A 21,566-nucleotide genomic window follows, 5' to 3' on the forward strand; every position below is an offset into this window, starting at 1 on the left:
TGACGAATTCTATGTGAAAACATACAAACAGCATTAGGAAATACAAAATTTAACTTCGCTCACAACATACAAATTGAAATTTGCATTAAGCAATTTCTATATCGATAAGTTATCAATGGACTTGCAATTCGGGGAGGATATAATACAACTACTCCTGGGAAGCTCAATACGCCGGAAAATGTAACGGTTCAAGTTCTAACGTCTACTCTGGCGATAGTTTATTGGATGCCACCAAGAAAATAAACTGCGTGGCAGTGACCTACGAGGTGCATTGGGTGACAACCTTTTTTTCAAGTGGAGAAGTAATTATTAGTCATATATACGACATATACCCTATCAAGAAATCCGAACGTACAATAGATGGCAAGCATTTCCTGACAAGTCGTCCGCTGATGCCAGGCCAAAAATATTTTGCATATGTGCGAGTATATCCAGTTAATTTCAATAATTTCTTTAAAGAAAGTTTGAAGAAAAGTGTTTAACATGTATCCAAAACCGAATAATTTGACTCTGAGCGGGTCCAGTGCAAAATGTAAATATCTCGTGGAATCTCAGCGATAATATAACCCATTATACATTAAAGTACAAGCAAGTTGGAACGCAAATATGGAAAATTGCAAATAATACTGAGACGTATTATACAGTAGAATTCTCTATAGATAACTTGCTGCCAGGAATTCTATATAAATTCTATTTGATCCTGAGATATTGCAATTACAAGAAAGAATTTAGATGGCCACCTGATGGAGAATTTGATTTTAAAACGCACGGTAAAGTAAATTAATACATTATGGCATCATGTATTTACATTTAAAAAATGTTTTAATACATTTTTTTAATTAAAAATTAAATAATAATGTTTTTAAGTAAAAAATATGTACATAAAACGAAGACATTTAATTACTTCGTTTAATTTACACTATACTCCAATGTCGAAAGCATTTTTAATCTGCTAGCTTAATTGATATTTTTGACTGTAATTACCTTCAATAATTAAAGCTACCCCAATTGATACATAATTATCCTGTGATCAATCCTGAGCTGGCACAGGTTCCCAATTTAACTGGTACGTGAAATTTTGAAGTCTCGCTAAAGTAGGCATTCCAGGAGCACTCGACTCATTTCCTTTGTTGCAAAAAATACAATATACAAGTTTTGTTCCTGGAATGCCTGCTCTAACGAGATTTTATATCTGCTAGTACAAAGGAACCTATGCGAGCTCAGGATTCATAAATAATTTGTATGGATTGAACTTTTTAATTGTTAAAAGTAATTACATAAAAAGTAATCAAACTGACAAAAACAAATATTGGAATTTATATTATAATGAAACAAAAAATTACTGGGTAGTTACAAAAGACATGAATCAAAAATACTAATTTCGCGTGCGGACTGAAAACACTTAAGGCTTTGCAGAATGAAATAAATCACACGAAGTTATTGATTTAACAGAGTCTACAGAAATATCTGCTACGCAATATGATCTACTAATAATATTAATGATTCTTGGTTTTGTCATTGCTGTAATTTATACTTGCTACTTGTATTATTTTGTAAGTATATGTGATCTAAATTATAGATTTTAATTGCAAATTATTTTAGATTTAGTATGCATGTAGACAGTTTTATTAAATTAATTTACTCGTTGAAAATGATTTAAAATGTTTAATATTAATAATTTTAAATGCATAATATTAACAATGTATATATATATATATATATAATGTTATCTAATAGTAAACCGAAGACGAAGTAGCACAGAACAAGTTTTATTTTCAACAATAACCAACATCGAGTTAGCAACTCTGTACGAAATACCTTACGAGAACGTCCAATTCAATACGTTGTACGCTCCTAGATTGCAATATAATCGGAATGAACTTGCACTGACGGTAGTCGAAAAAAAGCAAATTACTCTAATAAAGCTTGTAGGTAATGGTGCATTTGGAAAGGTAAAAACTAATTTTTTCTTACTTAAATGTATTCTTAAAGACTTTTGTTGAGTTATTTTAATCATAAAATTTTAAAATAAAAACACATTTTTCAATAAAAATAATTTCAAAATCAAAACTTTAAATAAAAATTTTTTATAAGCAGTTAAATAATTTAAATTTATTTTTAAAATTTGCATTTTATCGACTTGAATTAACTATAAAATATGTTGCAGGTTTTTCAAGGAACTGTTAAGAATTTAGGAGAGTCGGACACAATGCCAATCGCCATAAAGATGCTACGAAGTAATGCTTCCTCGCAACAGATAACGGAATTTTTGCAAGAGGCTAAGTTTATGAGCCATTTTCATCACAGACATCTAAGATTAATGGGCATCTGTATAGACGGGGATTCACCATAGCTCATATTAGAATTAATGGAAGTTGACTTACTAAAATATTTAAGAGATAGTTGGACATTGCCTCCGTTAGATTTACACGCTTTGCGTCTGCAAGATTTGCTCGCCATATGCGAAGATGTTGCGCGAGATTGAAGCTACTTAGAAAAACTGCACTTTGTATATAGAGATCTTGCGTGTAGAAATTGCTTAATATCGTCGAGAAGTCGTGAAAATCGTATTGTGAAAATCGATGATTTTGGACTAGCTAGAGATATTTACAAGAGTCAATATTACCGTATGGTACATATAATTATGTAATAAATAAAAATAAATAAGAAATTATAATTGTCTACAAAATTAAATAAATCTTTGTTTTCTATTTTACATTTTAATAATATTATACATTTGTTAGTGGATTAAAATGTAAAAAAACCATTTTTATTTATTTATGGATTGTATATAGAAAAAAAATTAATTAGACTATACATAATTTTTGTTTACAAATATATGGATAATTTCAGCAAAAAATTAATTGGGCTAAAATTGTTTTTTTTAGAAAAAAGAGGGTTTGCTTCCTGTTCGATGGATGGCACCAGAATCTTTTAAGAACATCTTAACAATAGAAAATTACATCCTACCAATCAATCAGTCGTTAGCAAGCACAGAGTTGAATTTGGACATGATTTTGAGTGGGACAAGCCGGTTATTTTACATGATGAAAAATTTATTAAGAAAAGAGAAATAGCTGAAATGTTTTTCATCAAGAAATTTAACTCCACGATTAACCTACAAAGAGATACCGAAAATTTAAATAATATTTATGACAAAATTATAAAGGTCGTTTGAACTGTTTTTCTTTCTAAACATTGACAGTTTCGTTTAAAAACTCATGTTGACATGACGTGTCTCGTTGTTTGTGTTTATCTCAAATTTAATAACCGTTGATTTTAACTAAGTGACATATTTAATTGTTCCATAATTAAGTTCTACTTCTAAACATGTCCCATTGGATTCTTTCTTCTCTTTCTTAATTTACGTGTGAGTAGACTAGTTTTTTAACGACATTATATTGTATTGTTTGCGTTTAATTCGGTATAAATTGTATCCATATAATTTTTGATCCGTTATATATTTTCTTTATAGTTACACTTGAAAAAGACTACAACCATATGGTCGAAACACCGTGTGAATAAATTGAATGATTTTGGCTAGTCAGGTCGTTTTAATTAACCCGTTGTTTACAATTAAATACTAGTGACTTTAATCTCTAACTTATAATAAAGATCTATGTGCCAAATATTATCGATGATAAATCTAGCAATTTTATTACGCAACAAGAAATAAATAAAGTTTATCTTAAAATATTCTATAACTGTAATTTATAGTTATAATAATAAATAATATATTATCCGTTTGTTATTATTCAATCATGTTTTTATTTAAATATTTTGACAAACTATTAAAGATTGATTATGTGTGTATTACTTGATATAATATACGTATTATTTTGCATTAAGTTTAATTAAGTTAAATTAAGGAAAATATACTGATTATTTTTTTACCAACAGATATATAATGATCATAAAAATCATTATAATCGATTATAAGAAAGAATCTTAAATATAAGTACTACACATATGTTTATCAGTGTTTAGCAGAAAATCAAGAAAATAATTAATTTATATTAAATGTTCATATTAAAAAATTCTCATTTTTATAGTTAAATTTTATATTATCTTAAGTAAGTTTAATTTAATATTATATAAAATAGGTTATTAAATATGTAACGTAAAATTACATCCAAAAATACTTTCAATTGACATACACACTGGCACGAACTCAACATGTACAAAGAATCTATCAAGAGGCGTGAAGAAACATTAATTCGATTAGTGTATCTGAATCGTTGAGAAGATCGTATCAAACATTGATAGCTACTGCTCGCTAGTCGAGAATCACGTAAAACGCGAGCAAGTACAAATATTGAATACAAGAAGAGAAAATTATTATGTTAAAAAAGTTAAAAACATTATGTGTTTTATTGAAAGTGTTAATACTAACAAGAGTGACCATCGCGATTTTGTCGGGAAATCTGGAGGATGATGTAACTCCGGTAAGTTTTCAGGAAAGTATTTCCATGTAGTCTGATCTAATTTCATATCGAAAAGAGATTTTTTCACAAAGAAAATAAAATGTTATACATTGCAAATAGATTACTTGTTTTAACAACTGTATTTAATTAAGAGTTTTAAAGATATAAAAAAATCATAAATAAAATATTTTTATTATTTTGTGTCACACATTTAAAAATCTATCTTATATAATACAAAATACAACTTATTTAAAAGTGTTTAACGGTAAACCATGAGAATTTCTTAAAATAAATATTTAATAATTTAGTGTAAATTAATTATTTCATGCTAAACACTGATAAACATATATGTGACACATTTTTTATACACAATTTGTTTATAATTTCTAAATGTTTTTATTTTCTTACATATCTATTTATATTTATTAACTTTTATATAAAACTTACAGCAAATTTTTTTTATTTAATAATATTTTAATGTAAAATATCAAAATTATTGAGTTAAAATAAATTGTACTTGTGCGTAGCAAAACAGCTACTAAATTCAAAGAAGGTCAGTGGAACTTCAACAATTGACCTTCAATTAGAACCAATAAATAAATCAATATACGCAAAAGCTGTCATTCGTTATACCCATTTATATCCTATTTTTTATTTACTCTAATTTCTTATTTTTTTATTAAAGATAATGCGAAATATTACACAATATTTATTTTAAAATATAGTTTGCAATATATAATTTGTTAAATGCAAAATATGTTGAATACATAATAATGCGAATGCAAATAATCGACGGATCGATGTAAGTTAAGTAAAACAGTCCGCGGTTTTGAAAGTAGATTATTTACAAACTTTACATGATTTCTAACATATTTCTAAACTGAAATTGTTACTTAAAATTGTTAATAATAAATATTTATTCGCATATTCATTAATTTTGTTATTTTAAATTTTGCTTTTTCATTATTTCATCGATTTATATTCATCTGCAAAATATACTATCCAATCGCTCATGTATATTTATCAAACTATTTCATGACCTCTTACAAACTATACAATGTCTATTTTTTTTTCAACAGGATATATCAACTTTTGAAATCAATAATTCCTTCATGTTATCAAATATTTCTTCTAACTACATATCTGTGTTAAATGAAGACGGTAAGAGTTTATTTGCAGACATACAATCTTAAAATTTACTCATAAATTAAAACAGAAAGTATATATAAAATGTTATTAAAATAAAATTAAATTATTAAAAGTTATAAAATAATTTAACTTTCCAAATTCAAGGAAATTACATTAAAATAATAATTATAAATCTAAAGAAATATCTAACAATAAAAATAATGTAAATAAAAATTATAGTGTTGTGTGTGTGTGAAAGAAGAAAAAAATTAAGTTAATCTCATTATTTTGCTAGCTACGTCGTTTCTAAGCAGTCCTAAATCTTACATTTTTTAATTCTTAATCAATAATCAATAAAATTTCGATAAACGATAAACGCACTGTAACCGTTGAAAGATTTCTGTTTATTATAACACGTTTGTGTTCTTTGAAAGACTTTTATTTTATAATAGGACTTTTTTTTACTTTTACTTAATCATAGTACAATAATTTTGTGTTTTCCTATATTTTAAAAACAAAAAACACTATTTTTAAATTATTTAATTGTTTTAAAAATTACTCAACTGGCTATTGATTAATATTCATCAATTTCTAATTTATGTTCCATTTTTTCATTTAGAAAAAATGTTTGAAATCTCCAATTATTTGTCACAAGATATATTATTTCTTTATTGAATTATCTCATTTTAATTTTTTCCAATTATTGAAATAAGAATTTTTATATATACTTATGATATACTATGTAAGATTTTAAAATCTCTAGAAAGATTTAATTATATGTATATTGTACTCTCGATTCTTTGATATAATTATACAAAATTAAAAATCTGCAGACATATTTCCAAGTAAGCCAACATTTCCCAGGGCATTCGTGGATTTCGGCAACAGATTATTAGAGAAAGACAACATTTCTGTGACATTCCGGTAAAAAACTTAAATTCTTAACTTCTTATATATACATATATACATAAAAGGATAATTTATGTGTTACTAATTCTGTCAGAAATATACTAAAAATAACAAGATTAAAATACCTTTTTCCTTTACAGATGGGACAAACCTGAATTTACCAACGGAGAGATACAAACATACAGGGTTGAGTATTGGTTCATGAAGAATCTGAAGCCGATTACACGTGTCGTCGATATGTCACCTACACAAGTATTGCAATACAAAACGTATAAATTGAAACCTGATACAATGTACTACTTTAAAGTACAAGCGCATAATGAAGCTGGTGCTGGTCACTACACTAATTTCATCAATGTATCCACCACGCATGAGAATCCGGTACCTCTATTATTGATGACCACAAGCGATGATATATTGAAAGTATTGGATGTGGATTTGCAGAGCTTTTCACCTAAAAATTTAAAAAAAACATTGTTTAACATAGTAGATAGACCAATAGAAATGGTTTACTCAGAACAGGAATGTAAGCTTTATTGGATACATGATATTGGAAATATGTCGGAGCTAATGACATGTGATTTTAATCTATACTCGTTCGCAATAGAAAGTAATTGTACAAAAATAACTAATCTCAAAGGTCTTGCGCACAGTCTCCGCATCGATTGGGTGGCAAGAAATCTTTATTGGGTAGAATATATTGAAAGGAGTAGTAATTTTATGAAGCTAGACTTAGCATTGTGGCAAACTGGAATAGTCAAATATGATATTATTCTACAGAGAAATTGGCATATTAAATTATTAAATATACTGCCGTCTACAGGGTACATTAAATTTCTTACATTAAAAAAAATAACTTTTTTTTTAATTAACAATACGTTCGCGACGCCTGACTAAATAAATTATTTTATACTCAGTGATTAAATTTATTATGCATTATATTTACTAATATTAGTGTGTTCTTGCGACTAAAGAAAGATCACAGAAAACAAGCGTGTTTACAGGTAGTACACTGTAACATCGTGAACGTATTTAAAATTTGTTTTATAATTTTTTTAATAACTTATGATTCTTATTGAATATCATAAGTTATAGAATCATAAATTGACATTAAAGTACAAAAATTTGAAATAATCATATAGTTTCTGTGCATGTGCGTGACATATGGTCACAATAATATTTTATAATTAGAGAATAATATGCTTTTTTCAGATATCTTTACTGGAAAGAATTTACACCTGTTGAAATAATGCAATCGGATTTCAATGGAAAAAATATAAAACCATTTTTGAAAAACAATTTATGTTCCTGCTCATACAAAATAATATTAAAAACTACAATCTTCAGGCAGGTTGATTACACGAATATTGACAAGCCGCTAATATATTGGATATACAGACCAAAAGGTGCTACACGTACTATTAAATTAATCGCAATGGACACGTATGGTTGTAACTGCAACTTGATTTTAGAGGTTGAGAAGAATAAAATGGATTTTATATCTTTAATGATTGACAAAATCAACCTTTACTTGTACACTCCCTATCAGCAAATAATTTATATTTTAGAAAAAAAGTATGCACTCCTCGAAAGCAAAGAAAACGCATTAAAATATGTTCAAAAAGTAAATATTTTTGAGCCTCTTCATTTTGTAAAGCCAGCTTTTAGTAATTCTTTACAATCATATCCCCCGACAAAATGTTTAGTACCTGACATAAAAGAATTTCAATCCAAAGTTATTAATTTTTTGGAAGAAGTGACGATAACAACCAACAGCATCGTTTTAAACATCCCGGAGATAGTTCCCATTGACGGATGTAAAAAACATAACTTACCTACCACTAGATATATCATCTCTGTGAGCTATCAGACATGTTTGAACAATGAACTTGACAAATTCGACGAATTCCACTTGGAAACGCACGAACGGCACTACGAAATACAAAATTTAACTCCGCTCACAACGTACACATTGAAATTTGCATTAAGCAATTTCTATGTCGACAAGTTATCGATGAACTTGCAATTCGGAGAGGATATAATACTAAAAACTGCACCTATCAAGTTCAACGCACCTGAAAATGTAACGGTTCAAGTTCTAACGCCTACTCTGGCAATAGTCTATTGGATGCCACCCGAGAACGTAAACTGTGTAGCAGTGAATTACGAAGTGCATTGGCTATCAATCTCTTTTACAAATGGCACACAAAAAGGAATTACTCTAGATGAATACGACATTATCAATAAATTTAAACGTACGGCAGATGGCAAATTTTTTATGACAAGTCATCCGCTGATTTCAGGACAGGAATACAGGATATTTGTGCGAGTGTATCCAATTAATTTCAGAAATTTATTCAATGACAGTCCAAAAAAAATGTCTATATGTATCCGAAACCGAATAATTTGACTCTCAGCGGGTCCAATACAAATAGTATAAATATCTCGTGGAATCTTGGCGAGAATATAACCCATTACACACTGAAGTACAAACAAGTTGCAACGCAAATATGGCAAATCGCAAATAATACTGAAACGTATAATTATACAGTAAAGTACTACTTAGAAAATTTACTGCCAAGAACTTTATTTAAATTCTTATTGATCCTGAGATATTGTAATTTTGAGGAAGAATTTATATGGCCGCCTGATGGAGAATTTAATTTTAAAACGCGTGGTAAAGTAAATGAATTTATTTTGATATAATGTAATTACCTTGTAGAAAAATGTATTAATAAATTTTTCAAATTAGAAATTATGTAGTAAAGTTTTAAGTAAAAGTATGCATATAAAACAAAGAATTTTAAATTGTACTCTTGTGTGTAACAAAGGTGATGTTCCAAGTGCTCCTGGAGTGCCTACTTTAATGAAACTTCAAAATGTTATGTATCAGTTAAATTGGGAACCTGTGCAAACTCAGGATTTAGAAATAATTTTGTATCGATTGGAAGGTTTAATTGTCAAATATAATTACAAGGGAAGCAATCAGACTGATGAAAATAAAGATTGGAATTTATGTTATAACGGAACAGAAAATTACTGGGTAATTACAAAGGACATGAATCAGAAATATCAATTTCGCGTGCGGGCTCAAAACGCTTATGGTTTTGGAGACTGGAGTAAATCAAGCGAAGTCATTAATTTAACAGAATTTATCGAAATAGCTGCTACGCAATATGATCTAATAATTAAATTAACAGTCGTTGGACTTGTCATTGCTGTAATCTGCATTTGCTGCTTATATTATTGTAAGTACATCTGATATAAATATCGGACTTTAATTGCAAATGATTTCAGATTTGGTATATTAGATTTGGTATCTATATAGAGTTCTGTAACATTAGTTTATTTGTTGAAAGTGATTTAAATTTTTTAATGCATAGTTTTGATAATAAACATTATAATGTTATTTAACAGCATACCGACAATGGAAAAAAAATAACAAAGAACATGTTTTGTTTTCAACAATGACCAACATTGAATTATCAACTCTATATGAAATACCTCAAACCGGAAATGTCCAATCCAATGCGTTGTACGCTTCTAGATTACAATATCGGAACAAATTTACACTGATCATAATCGAAAAACAGCAAATTACTCTAACAAAGTTTGTAGGCAGCGGTGAATTTGGGAAGGTAAGGACTAATGTGTTATTGCTTAAATATATTCTTCAGAAGTTTTAATTTCTTAATCGAAAAATTTTGAGATAGAGGCATATTTTCTAATAAAAATAATTCACATATCAGAATTATTTACAATTAGTTAAATAATTTAAATTGATTTTTAACGTGCATTTTATCAATTTCTATTAACTATAAAGTATTTTGTAGGTATTTCAAGGAACCGTCAAGGATTTAGAAGGATCGGATACAATGCCTGTCGCCATAAAAATGCTACGAAAAAATGCTTCCTCGCAACAGATAACAGAATTCTTGCGAGAAGCCAAACTTATGAGCCACTTTCGCCATACAAATGTTCTAAGATTGTTGGGTATCTGTATGGACGCGGATTCACCATGGCTTGTATTAGAATTAATGGAAACTGACTTACTGAAATATTTGAGGGAGAGTCGAACATTGGATCCGTTAGATTCGCACGCTTTATGTCTGCAAGATTTAATCGCCATGTGTGAAGATGTTGCGCGAGGTTGTTCCTACTTAGAAAAATTGCATTTTGTGCATAGAGATCTTGCCTGTCGAAATTGTTTAATATCTTCGAGAAATCGCGAAAATCGTATTGTGAAAATTGGTGATTTCGGACTAGCTAGAGATATTTACAAGAATCAGTATTATCGCAAGGTAAAGAAAATTATTTAATAAATAAAAATAAACAAAATAATACAATTATTTATGTGTAAAAATAATAAAACTTTGTTTTTTTTTATATTGTAATAATATTAAATATTTGTAAGCTGATTAAAATGTAAAAAAATAAGCTATTTTTATTTGCATATGTATAGAGAAAGAAAGATAAATTAATTTTAACTGTACATAATTCTTATTTAAAAATATGTAGATGATTTCTGCAAAAAAATTTACATGTGCTAAATTTGTGTTTTAGAAAGGAGGTTTGCTTCCTGTTCGCTGGATGGCACCAGAATCTTTGATTGACGGAATATTTAGTTCACAAACCGATGTTTGGGCATTCGGAGTGCTAATGTGGGAAATTATGTCATTGGGTGAGCAGCCTTATCCTACCAGAAATAATTTCCAAGTATTAGAATATGTTCGTTCGGGAGGCAAGCTGCCGAAACCTCTGAACTGTCCATCGGCATTGTACGAGTTAATGCAGCATTGCTGGAATGTGACGAACGATAGACCAAATTTCGTGCTTTGTCTCGACAATATTGTAACTCTGAGAAACAACACAAAAGATGCGATACTGTGCTCAGTGGATATTATCAGATGTGCAGAGATGAATTAAATCGTAATTCTTTTATGTGCTTATCAATATCATAGTGTAATAAATGTTTGCTAATTAATATATTGTAGAATAAAGATTTCTCAGGGGTATCCAATAAAGTAATGGCTTGTCAATCTGTATGGAGTATATTGCTTCGAATTTTCCTATATAGGGGAATGTGGGGTAGAACGGCCAACGTAAGCATTGAGTAAGTTTTCAACATATTAAAAAAAATAAATCGATCTTTTTTTTACTAGAAATATTCTTTGGAATATGCACTATAAGAAAAAACACAAGTTTATTATAAAATAATAGTTTAAATAGACGAGATTATTGATTTAGTAAAAGCCTAGATTTTCGTGATATGCTTTTCATGCGGGGTATAATGGACTACCTCCAAAACTTGTTTATTTCATTAACATTGATGTCTAAAACTTCTTAAAAGTTGTATATTATACGATATATAGAACATAAGAATATAGATTTGTATTTTTAAATGATAACTATAAATTAATAAATAAAAATAATTCTCTTGTTATCATAAATAATTTTCTCTTTAAAACATGGAAAAATATCCTTTAATGTACTAATTTTTGGTATTAATTTTGAAAAACAGTGTTACGTCCTGTAGACTTCACGATTCTTTCTTTTCGAGAGGAATGCATAAACATTTAGAGATAATGATTCTAAGAACGCTCTACGGCAAAATATCAAACCGAGCTGTCATTTTAGTCACACTCCACGAATATTACGTTACGCGAATAACAAAATTTTTAACAAACCAGGCGAGACCAACTCTAAATAAGACAACCAAAGAAGTCTTAGAAATCAAATAAAGTATAAACACTTGAACGGCTCTCTAAACTCCAAAAGAATTTTAAATAAAACAGAGTCACCGTAACTCGAAACAGTTGTTTAGAACTGCAATCATAAATTTGAAACGGCGACGAAAATTTAAGAAGTATTCGATAAGAGAGCTCACCTGACGGACCACCTAAAGTGACAGCTGTTTATAATAAATTTTTAAATAGCGATAAGCGACTCTGACGGTACCTCTCCTCATTAGCCAAACGAAAAAATCTCTTGAACCAATAGAGAAGAAATTTCTGAGACTCGAAATCGAATGAAACACCCCCTAGGCACATGGGGCGTTAATTAAAATTCTAATTCTTCCAATTATCCAATGGAGAGGAGGTACGAATTCTAGTATTTAATGCGAAGAAATGCGCGATCAGACTACTGTTCTATCTCTCGTCCGGTACGAACTATTTTCTTTGACCTCGGTTTCGAGACGCGGAATTGATACTCCATCTCAGCTATTAATTACTCGAGTATTAACACCTTCGAGTATTAATATTTTCGATTCCGCAACGTGTCTTTCAACTTATATTTAACAGACTTTTCGTGAAATGGTTGAATCCGAATTAAAAGTTTAACAACAAAGAGTGTCAAACATTGTAAGTGGTTGTGCCATCCAACACGAAGGCTTCAACCGCTAACCAGGGCCCCTGTAAAATTCGAACCGATCCCACGAAATCCGCTGCTGAGGTCCTCTACAGCTCTTAAAACCGACCAACGCACTCAAGAAGTAGTGAGTCTCTAACAAATAATTTTATATGATTGCTACCCCTCTCAAACTTAAAATCATTGAAACAGTTCTTGGTCTATCAGCAAATAATTTAAGTATTAATATTTCAATTTTTGTTTGCCCCTCGTCCTCCCCTCTTTTACTCTCATTTTTATTTTTCTCTTTACCACTGTATTTATATATACCGACATTCACACGTCAGGTTACTAAATACAGTTAAAGGTAACATTTTATCTCTCTTTTTACCTCTGTATTTATGTACACCGACATTCACACATCACGTTACTGAATACAGTTAGAGGTAATCCTTTATTTTTCTTTTTACCCCTGTATTTACGTACACCAACATTCACATGTCAGGTTACTAAATACAGTCAAAGGTAATCTTTTTATTTCTCTTTTTACCTCTGTATTTATGTACACCGACATTCACACGTCAGGTTACTAAATTCATTTAAAAGTAATCCTTCTATTTTTCTCTTCGTACCTGTATTTATGTATGCCGAGATTCACACTTAGGTTACTAAATATAGTTAAAGGAACTTATACCCCTTCCTCGTTCATCCTAATACTGATAATAAAACCTTGTTAATTTATACAGTCGTACTGTTACTACAACCAATTTAAGGTCTATTATTTTAATATTAGTGTCAATTTTTTTTATTTCTAATACTATTGCACTTATTATTGACAGTATCCTATATTATTTTGTTCTCGGTTTGTCTCGTTATTCTTATTAATTTTTGTAATTTAACAAATAAATTAACCAAGAACTGTTTCCCCCAAAGAAAATAAAATATTAACATTTCCTCGCGGGGGTTTATAGTGGATCCTGCCACCCTCAAGAGAATTAAGTCGGGCGCCAGAGTAAACAAACGGCGCCGTAACCATCGCACAGTCAGAGTCGCGGCTAGGGCTTTAGTGGATAAGAATTTCATTGTAGACTTTTCAAAGATTAATGTAGAGTTATTTAATTTACTTATAGCTAAACAAACAAAACCGCAAACAAAAACTGATACCTCCCCTCCTATTTCAATAAACATTCCTCCTCCTCTTCCTCCTTCAAGAGAGCCGGAACCATTCCGCTCATCTGACCCATCTCCTCGTACCACCATCGATCCCCCTCCCCCTTCACACCCCATAGCATCGTCCTCTCACGAGCAACCCTCCCCATCTCCTCTCGATTTACCGGGCCCTTCCAACGAAACTCCCTCTACCTCTGAACCCGCTCCACGTCTACCCTCAGCAGCTTCCACCATCGTCTTGGGCGATTTACCCCCCATCTTCCGCCCATAATTTACCTGATTCTCAAGAAGAATCAGATAAAATTTGGGAGACCCTTCGTGAGATTGCCGACCTCGAGAAAGAAAACGCAAGTTCCACCGAAAGGGAACAACCCAATAATTCCAAGTACCAAGAACCTCCTCGGCCCCCCCTCTGGATCCTCTCCAATATTTAATCAACAATCTTCCAGGGATCCGATATCCCTTTCCAGATGGCTCGTATACAATCGGGCCTGGCCCTGTCGATTTAGAAACACTGTATTCCGTTCTTACATACAACCCTGCGGGATCTGTTATCCCGTGGTTTCTCCCTGGTCATAGATATCCCCTTGCCGTTCCAATAGAGGCTCTTTGGAAGAAATTTCCTCCCTCCCACGATTACTTTTGAGGAATTATAATTCCTTCCCTCCCCTTTCCCTTAAAATTTTAAGTATTATTGTATAAATACCAGTCAGGTAACAAGTCCTTTTTTTTTTCTCTACTTCCAATTTTATCTGACTGACGTCTTTCCGAATTTATGTAACACCCGCGAACCTCCACACATTCACTACACACACACACTCGACCCATTAATAAGCTAAGTTAATCTAATTATAATGTTGATAAATTTTTAAATCTCATATATATATTTTCATTTTATTTTAATAAATGCATAAAATTAAAATCTTAATCGATTAAAATAATTTATTAACCCTTTCAAAAATACATTCCCTGACTCCCAGATCGCACAAGTTCCCGTCCCGCGTAACAGAGATTAAATTCCCTTACCGAAAAGAGACCACCGAACAAACGGCTTACTGATCCAGTAAAAGAGATCCTCGAGGTCTTGTCCGGACCAGATCCGGCCTTGCACAGTTCGTTCGAGTCGAGAGCGTTAAGATTTTACACGTTTCGACAAGGGTAAGTTCCGTCCTTATCTTATTCTTTTTCCGAGTCTGGACGTAACAGCAGCATCTATGTATACTCTCTTTCTTTCTCTAGTATAAAAATAAAAAGTACAACATTTCGTGGGCTAATATTTCATTAAGCCTCAAAACGTATTTATTTACTTTTGAACATATAAAAAATTATAATTAATCAATATTTACATAGACACAGTATGAAATTAATAAGAAAAGATTATTTTAAAACATAAATGTATTTACGGTAATAAAAAATAAAATTTTATCATTGTTTGCCTTATGTAAATATCGAAGAATTACAACTCAGTCGCGGAGAGCACAAGTGCATTAAATAATTTATAACAACTTTCAACTAAAAATATTGCGACCACTGATAACAGCACGCAGAAGGAGACACTTAATAGCAATAATTGCAACATATTTCATGACATGGTAGCATCTCTGTAAAAAGATATCGACTCTGCACCATTGTACCCCGCGGTGCCGTTCTACCCCACGTTCCCCTACAAATCCGCTGAGTTATATGTTCTGGAACATAAATTTACCCAAAAAACAAATTATATTTCTTTCCTATTGAAATCCGATTGCATTATCTCATATTCATTAATTGACCAACTTCTTTCTACCCAATAAAGATACCTAAAAAAATCATATTATTTTCTAATTATAAAATGTTATTGTAACTGCATATCACACGCGCATGCACAGACCCTACGTAATTATTTAAAATTTTTGTAATTCTATGTCAATTTTTTTTTGATTTTATAATTTATGATCTTCAATAAAAGTCATATTAAATTAATAAAAAATATAAAACAATAAAAATAATAAAACAAATTTTTAACACGTTTGCGACGTTACCCTGTGCCACCGGTGGGACACGTTTATTTTTCTCTGTTACAACCTTCTTTGGTCACCGGTAGTACATAGTCGCTAATGTTATTAAATACAATGCTTAATAAAATCGATAGCTGTTCGTGTAAAACCATTTATTTAGTGATATGTCGCAAACTTGTTAATTAAAAGAAACAAAGTTATTTTGTTTAGATAAATGATATTTAATGTACCCTATAGATGGCAGCACATTTAAATTGTAAATAATTTTATTTCTCTGCACAATAATATTATCGTCTTTGACTAGTCCAGTTTGCCACAATGCTAAATCTAGTTTCATAATCTTCAGTATAGTCTCGTCGGTATATTCTATCCAATTAAGATTTCTTGCCACCCAATCGATGCAGAGACTACGCGCAGAATAGTGGAGATCAGTTATTTTTGTACAATTATATATGTTACGTCCAGGTCCAGAGAAGGATGGGTCGGAAGGAAGGGCGTAACGATACTTGTGCCGAAATCAAACGTCTTACGGACGAATGACACGATCGAACGAACTTCAAGGCTCAGAAAGCAGATAAACGATGGAATGTCGCTATTACATTGCCCCCAGTAGAACAAAAAGTCACGATAATATCAAAGTAATATCAAATGACGTCAAAGTGACGTTAAAATGACGACAATATGCCCGACTAGAAATTTTGATTAGGTTCACCTAATATCATACAAGGACCTGAAAGTGAGTGAAGGGTAATCCTAATCAGGGTGCATCTTATAATGTCCTAGTGACAACTTATTAAGGAAAACTTTTATAAGGTTATAATAATTAGGTCCACATTAGGACCTTAATGTACCAAGTTAGTGTACGATTTTAATAAGGTCTTGTTGATCGGGTTTTTATAGAAATTCTCACTCACTATACCTGTTATGGTTTGCATTATCAGGTTTTAATGAGGATCTTATAATTAACCTTATATATATATACACATATATATGCAATGTATTTTTTGTCTGTGTGTGCGTGCGTGCGTGCGTGCTTGCGAGCGAACGAGCGAGCGAGCGAGTGAGTGAGTGAGTAAGTGAGTGAATAATATATTATATATGATATTTGTGTAAAATATATTAGGTATGTATTATATGTACAATATTATACTTATCTATACTTATGTTTATAGATTTTAATAATTAATAAGTTTTATGTTGAAAAATATATTTTTCTATATTTTTTATTATACAGAATGGAGCATTCTGTACATTTATGCGTCTTAACTTATTGTTAGATGTCCCACCCTATATATAAAGTTTAACTTACATTTTTAATCTCCATATAGACAGATAGACAGATAGATAATTTATTTTGAATCCCCTTGGGGTTTTCAACTCTTACATGGTGCTTTCCCGGGGACCACCAACCCCTTACAATCTCCCTCCTTTCTCATTTACATACCTTTTTACAAATATACAAAATTACAAATCCAAAATTTTACCCTTGTCCTTCTCTTTGTATCCCCGTTACTTTCTTACCTCTTGCTACCTATCCTTATCCCCCTCTCCGCGAACCTGGCCATATACGACCTTACAAAATTGTTCCCCACTCCCTCCCTCACGATCCATCCTTCTCTCTCCTTTCTTTCTCTGTCTCTCCTCACGTCTTTCTCTCTCACTCCCCCTTTTCTTCCCGTTTCCCATTCTCTCTCTTCTCCTCCCCCTCTTCCTTCATTTCCCACATCTAAAAAGGAAAGTCTCTCATATACCGTTCTCCCCCCCTCTCTCTCTCTCTCTTCCGCCCATTCCTTAACTCGAAATTCCCTTACAAATTGCCCAATGTTTTTAGGGACCCTCCACCCCTTACAATCTAAAATTATTTGTCACTACCCCACTGCCCCTCATGCATCCCTTGTCTATCCTAACCTCTCGTCTCATACATCTCCTTTCCCTTCGCTTACAGTCCTCCACTCTCTCTCTTTCCCTTTCTCTCCTCTCTCCCTCTCTCCTCTCTCTCTCTTCTTCTCCTGCTCCATTTCTCCATCTCTTCTTCTTCCTTTCTCTTCCCTTCTTTCCTCCTCTCCTCCTTCCTTCTTCCTCTTTCTACCTTCCTGCTTCTCCTCCCCCTCTCTCTCCTTTTTCCTCGCTCTATTTGTTTTCCTCTTCGTTCTTCGTCTCTCCCCGATTTTCCATTCCTTTTCTCTCATCCCCTATAACCCGTCATCTCTTCCTTCTTCTCTATCCTCTGTCTCCCCTCCTCTCTCTTTGCCCTCTTCATCTCCTTATTCTCTCTCGCTACTTCCAATTCCTTAATTATCCTCTTCATCATCCCCAATATCTCTCCCCTCACTTCCTTATCCCCTCATTAAACTCTCATATCTTTCCGCTCCTCTCTCTCTTCTTCTCCTCTTCTTCTCTTTCTTTTCTCTCCATCTTCTCTTCCTTCCCTCCTCCCTTCATGCCTTCTCCTCTCCTTACCCCTTCTTTCCTCTCGTCCTTACTAATTCTTTGTGCCTCGCGTTCCCTTCCAGTCCTCCTCACCATCTCTCACCTCCTCCCTGCACTCCCTAATTCCCTTCACCTCACTCTTCGCCCGTTTAACTCCTCTCTCCTTATCCATTTCCCTTTTCTTTCTACCTCTTCCCTTCTCTCCTTTTTTCTGCGCTTCTCCTTACTTGCTTTCCCTTCTCTCTGTCCTCTTCACCACTCACTTTGGAATACTCTTCTTCTCCTCTCTCCTCTCCCTTCCTTCCTCTTCTCTCTTCCCCTTGCCACTCCACCATCCTTCTTTCTTCTTCTTCCTCCGTCACACCTCTTCCCTTCTCTCCTTTCTCTGCGTTTTTCTTCACTTGATTTCCCTTTTCTCTGCCTACTCAATACCCGCATATAACCTCCATCTATCACCGTCTACGTTTCTCTCCATCATATACTCCATCATCTCCTTCCTTTCTATCCTCGTCTGTCTTAATTCCTGCCTCTCTCCTTGACCTTTCCTCTTCGTTTCTACTTTCCTTCTTCTTCCTTTACTCCGCTCTGCTCTTCCTGTCTTTCCGATCCAATCTTCCCTTCGTTTTTCTCTGCCTTTAATCTCCATATATTTTAATATTTCAATATGTCTTGTACTCTGTTTTATAATTGTATTATACATTATTTATACTTATTTATATATATGTATATAATTTATAAATAATTTTTCATTATATATGTTAGAAATTTATCATATATCATTTTAATATTTTTATTTAATTTACTATAACATAATTTGTTCTATATTTTCATTTCTATATATTAATAGAATTATTGTTGAATATTATAATCTTTTGGATTCGTAATGATAATCGCCAGAACTTTAAATTTACATTTATAAAAAGAAAAAGCATATCATAATGGAACATTATTTTCTTTTTATACTTATTATTAAGTGGTTAAATTTTCCTGTATTTCAATAATTATTTAAGAAAACTATGTAAAATATAAAAAGTATGTTAATCATAATCAATTTTATACTTTGTACACTTAATGTACATTATTCTTAATTATTGTATACATTTAAAAGTTTGTTATTAGAAAATATTGAAGTTGCTGATACCCCAATGACCAAAAACAAATATTTGTCCTACTGTACAAAAATGTACACAAACATATTAAAAAAAAATTTGACAAAAATCACCAAATGTTTATAATATCAAATGTAGCCGGTTAGCTCTTTTTATTTATTTTTTTCCATCGCAAGATCATCTTTCTCTATACTCTGTTCGGCAAGAGAATAGTGACCTCTAGTGATGTTAGTAAACAGATCTCTGCAGTAATATCTAAACCGCTCGCGTTAAATACTCGATATAAAACTATAGCAATTTCTTTTTTTTATTAATCTTCGCGTTTTGGAGTGCTCTTTAGTTTCGCGTTTGCCAATTTAAGCTTTGATAAACTTGCATCACGATTTGTTTCCTATATTTTTTTTAATAATCTATATGGACATGTTTCATAACTAAGCAAAGGCAACTCGGGAGCTGACACGCTTAAGAGTAAAAAGATTCCGCGAAGCAGAAAATGCAGGCGCGTTACGTTCGTTTTCCCATCAGCAACTGGAAGCACAAACTCATTCGCATTGTGTAGATGTTGAAGAAAGAGAAGAAGGCTACTTACACGATGAGAAAATTGACGAATCATTCGAGCAGATTGATGAAAAATCAAAAAGTGACGAAGAATCGAGTAATAATGATGAATCACATAATGATGAAGAATCAATATACGAAGAACTGAACGAAGAAGAATTAGCAGAAAGTCATGATTCAGTCGATTCAGATAACGATGATGACATAGAAGTATAGATAGACGAGGAAAATGATGATGAACATTTTGATACCATAGAAGCAATTCGTCAATGGGCTTTACTTGATCCACCAATACCTCATGCACGTCTCGAATTATTATTAAATATTTTAAGACAAGATTATCCAACGTTGCCTAAAAGTGCGAAAACATTTTTAAACACTAGAAACAAAAATTATGCCATAGAGATTTTTGATGAAAATAGTGATAGTAAATTTGTTTACTTGGGAATTTATAATAATCTTTTAAAATATTTTAATCCTGATTTACATGAAATTAAAACCATTGAACTGCTTGTAAATGTGGATGGATTACCCTTATTTAAATCAAGTTCACAACAACTATGGCCTATTTTGTGCCAAATATATCATGATCTACATGTGTATAAACCGGTTGCAGTTGCATTTTATTGTGGAAATCAAAAACCTGGCAATGTGAAGAAATATTTAAAAAAATTCATCGAGGAAGTTAATATATTATAAGAAAGAGGAGTTACTGTAGGTGACTAATTATTTCAATTCTCAATTAAAGCGTTCATTTGTGACAGACCTGCACGTGCCTTTTTAAAATGTATCATAGGCCATGGAGGTTATTTTGCATGTGAACGGTGTACAGTACAGGGAAAACGAAGATATGGTCGTACTATTTATCCCATTAAAAATAATGAACCACGAATAAATACGTCTTTTCGTGCTCAAAGTAATAAAGAACATCACACTGGAATTTCCCCATTAATTCGTATTAACAAAAGTTGTTTGAGTATTGGTTCAGTGGTTCTATAAAGACCGTAAGAATAAGTAATAATGCGAAAAAACAATTATCTGAGTTGTTAATTCAGCTTTAACGACAAATACCATGTGAATTTCAAAGGACGACAAGATCATTATCAGAAATTAATAAATTTAAAGCCACAAAATTTCAATTTATATTACTATATGCCGGCCCAATCATTTTTAAAAAAGTATTGCCTAAAGACATTTACAAACATTTTTTACTTCTTCACGTTGGCTACAGATTGTTATCATCCAATCTTACTATACCAAAAAATAAACACGCGAAGTTTTTATTGAAAAAATTTGTTGCAATTGCTCCTAAATTATATGGAAAGCAATGTCTTATAGGAAATATGCACAATCTTATTCACCTTGCTGATGACATAGAGTATATGAACTGTTCTATGTCAAATATCACGGCTTATTCATTCGAAAATATGCTAAGGAAAATAAAAAAACTTATACGTCAAGGTAATGAACCTTTGGAGCAATTATGTCGTCGA

At 31.6% G+C, this 21,566-nt stretch overlaps 1 protein-coding gene and 1 pseudogene across 1 annotated transcript; both read left to right on the forward strand.

The window, feature by feature from the left end:
• Nucleotides 1-4,244: 4,244 nt before the first annotated feature.
• Nucleotides 4,245-11,772, forward strand: LOC140675741 (proto-oncogene tyrosine-protein kinase ROS-like). Its single transcript, XM_072910360.1, is given in 10 exon segments — nucleotides 4,245-4,445; nucleotides 5,504-5,585; nucleotides 6,386-6,476; nucleotides 6,602-7,285; nucleotides 7,674-8,839; nucleotides 8,842-9,138; nucleotides 9,293-9,709; nucleotides 9,879-10,099; nucleotides 10,295-10,762; nucleotides 11,025-11,772. Coding segments are annotated over 10 exon segments (3,894 nt in total). The 5' UTR covers nucleotides 4,245-4,340; the 3' UTR covers nucleotides 11,388-11,772.
• Nucleotides 11,773-21,140: 9,368 nt separating this feature from the next.
• LOC140675782 (uncharacterized) overlaps nucleotides 21,141-21,566 on the forward strand; it is a 731-nt pseudogene continuing 305 nt past the window's right edge.

The sequence above is a fragment of the Anoplolepis gracilipes genome, unplaced genomic scaffold, assembly GCF_047496725.1.
Source record: "Anoplolepis gracilipes unplaced genomic scaffold, ASM4749672v1 Contig18, whole genome shotgun sequence".
Classification (NCBI taxonomy): Eukaryota; Metazoa; Arthropoda; class Insecta; order Hymenoptera; family Formicidae; genus Anoplolepis; species Anoplolepis gracilipes.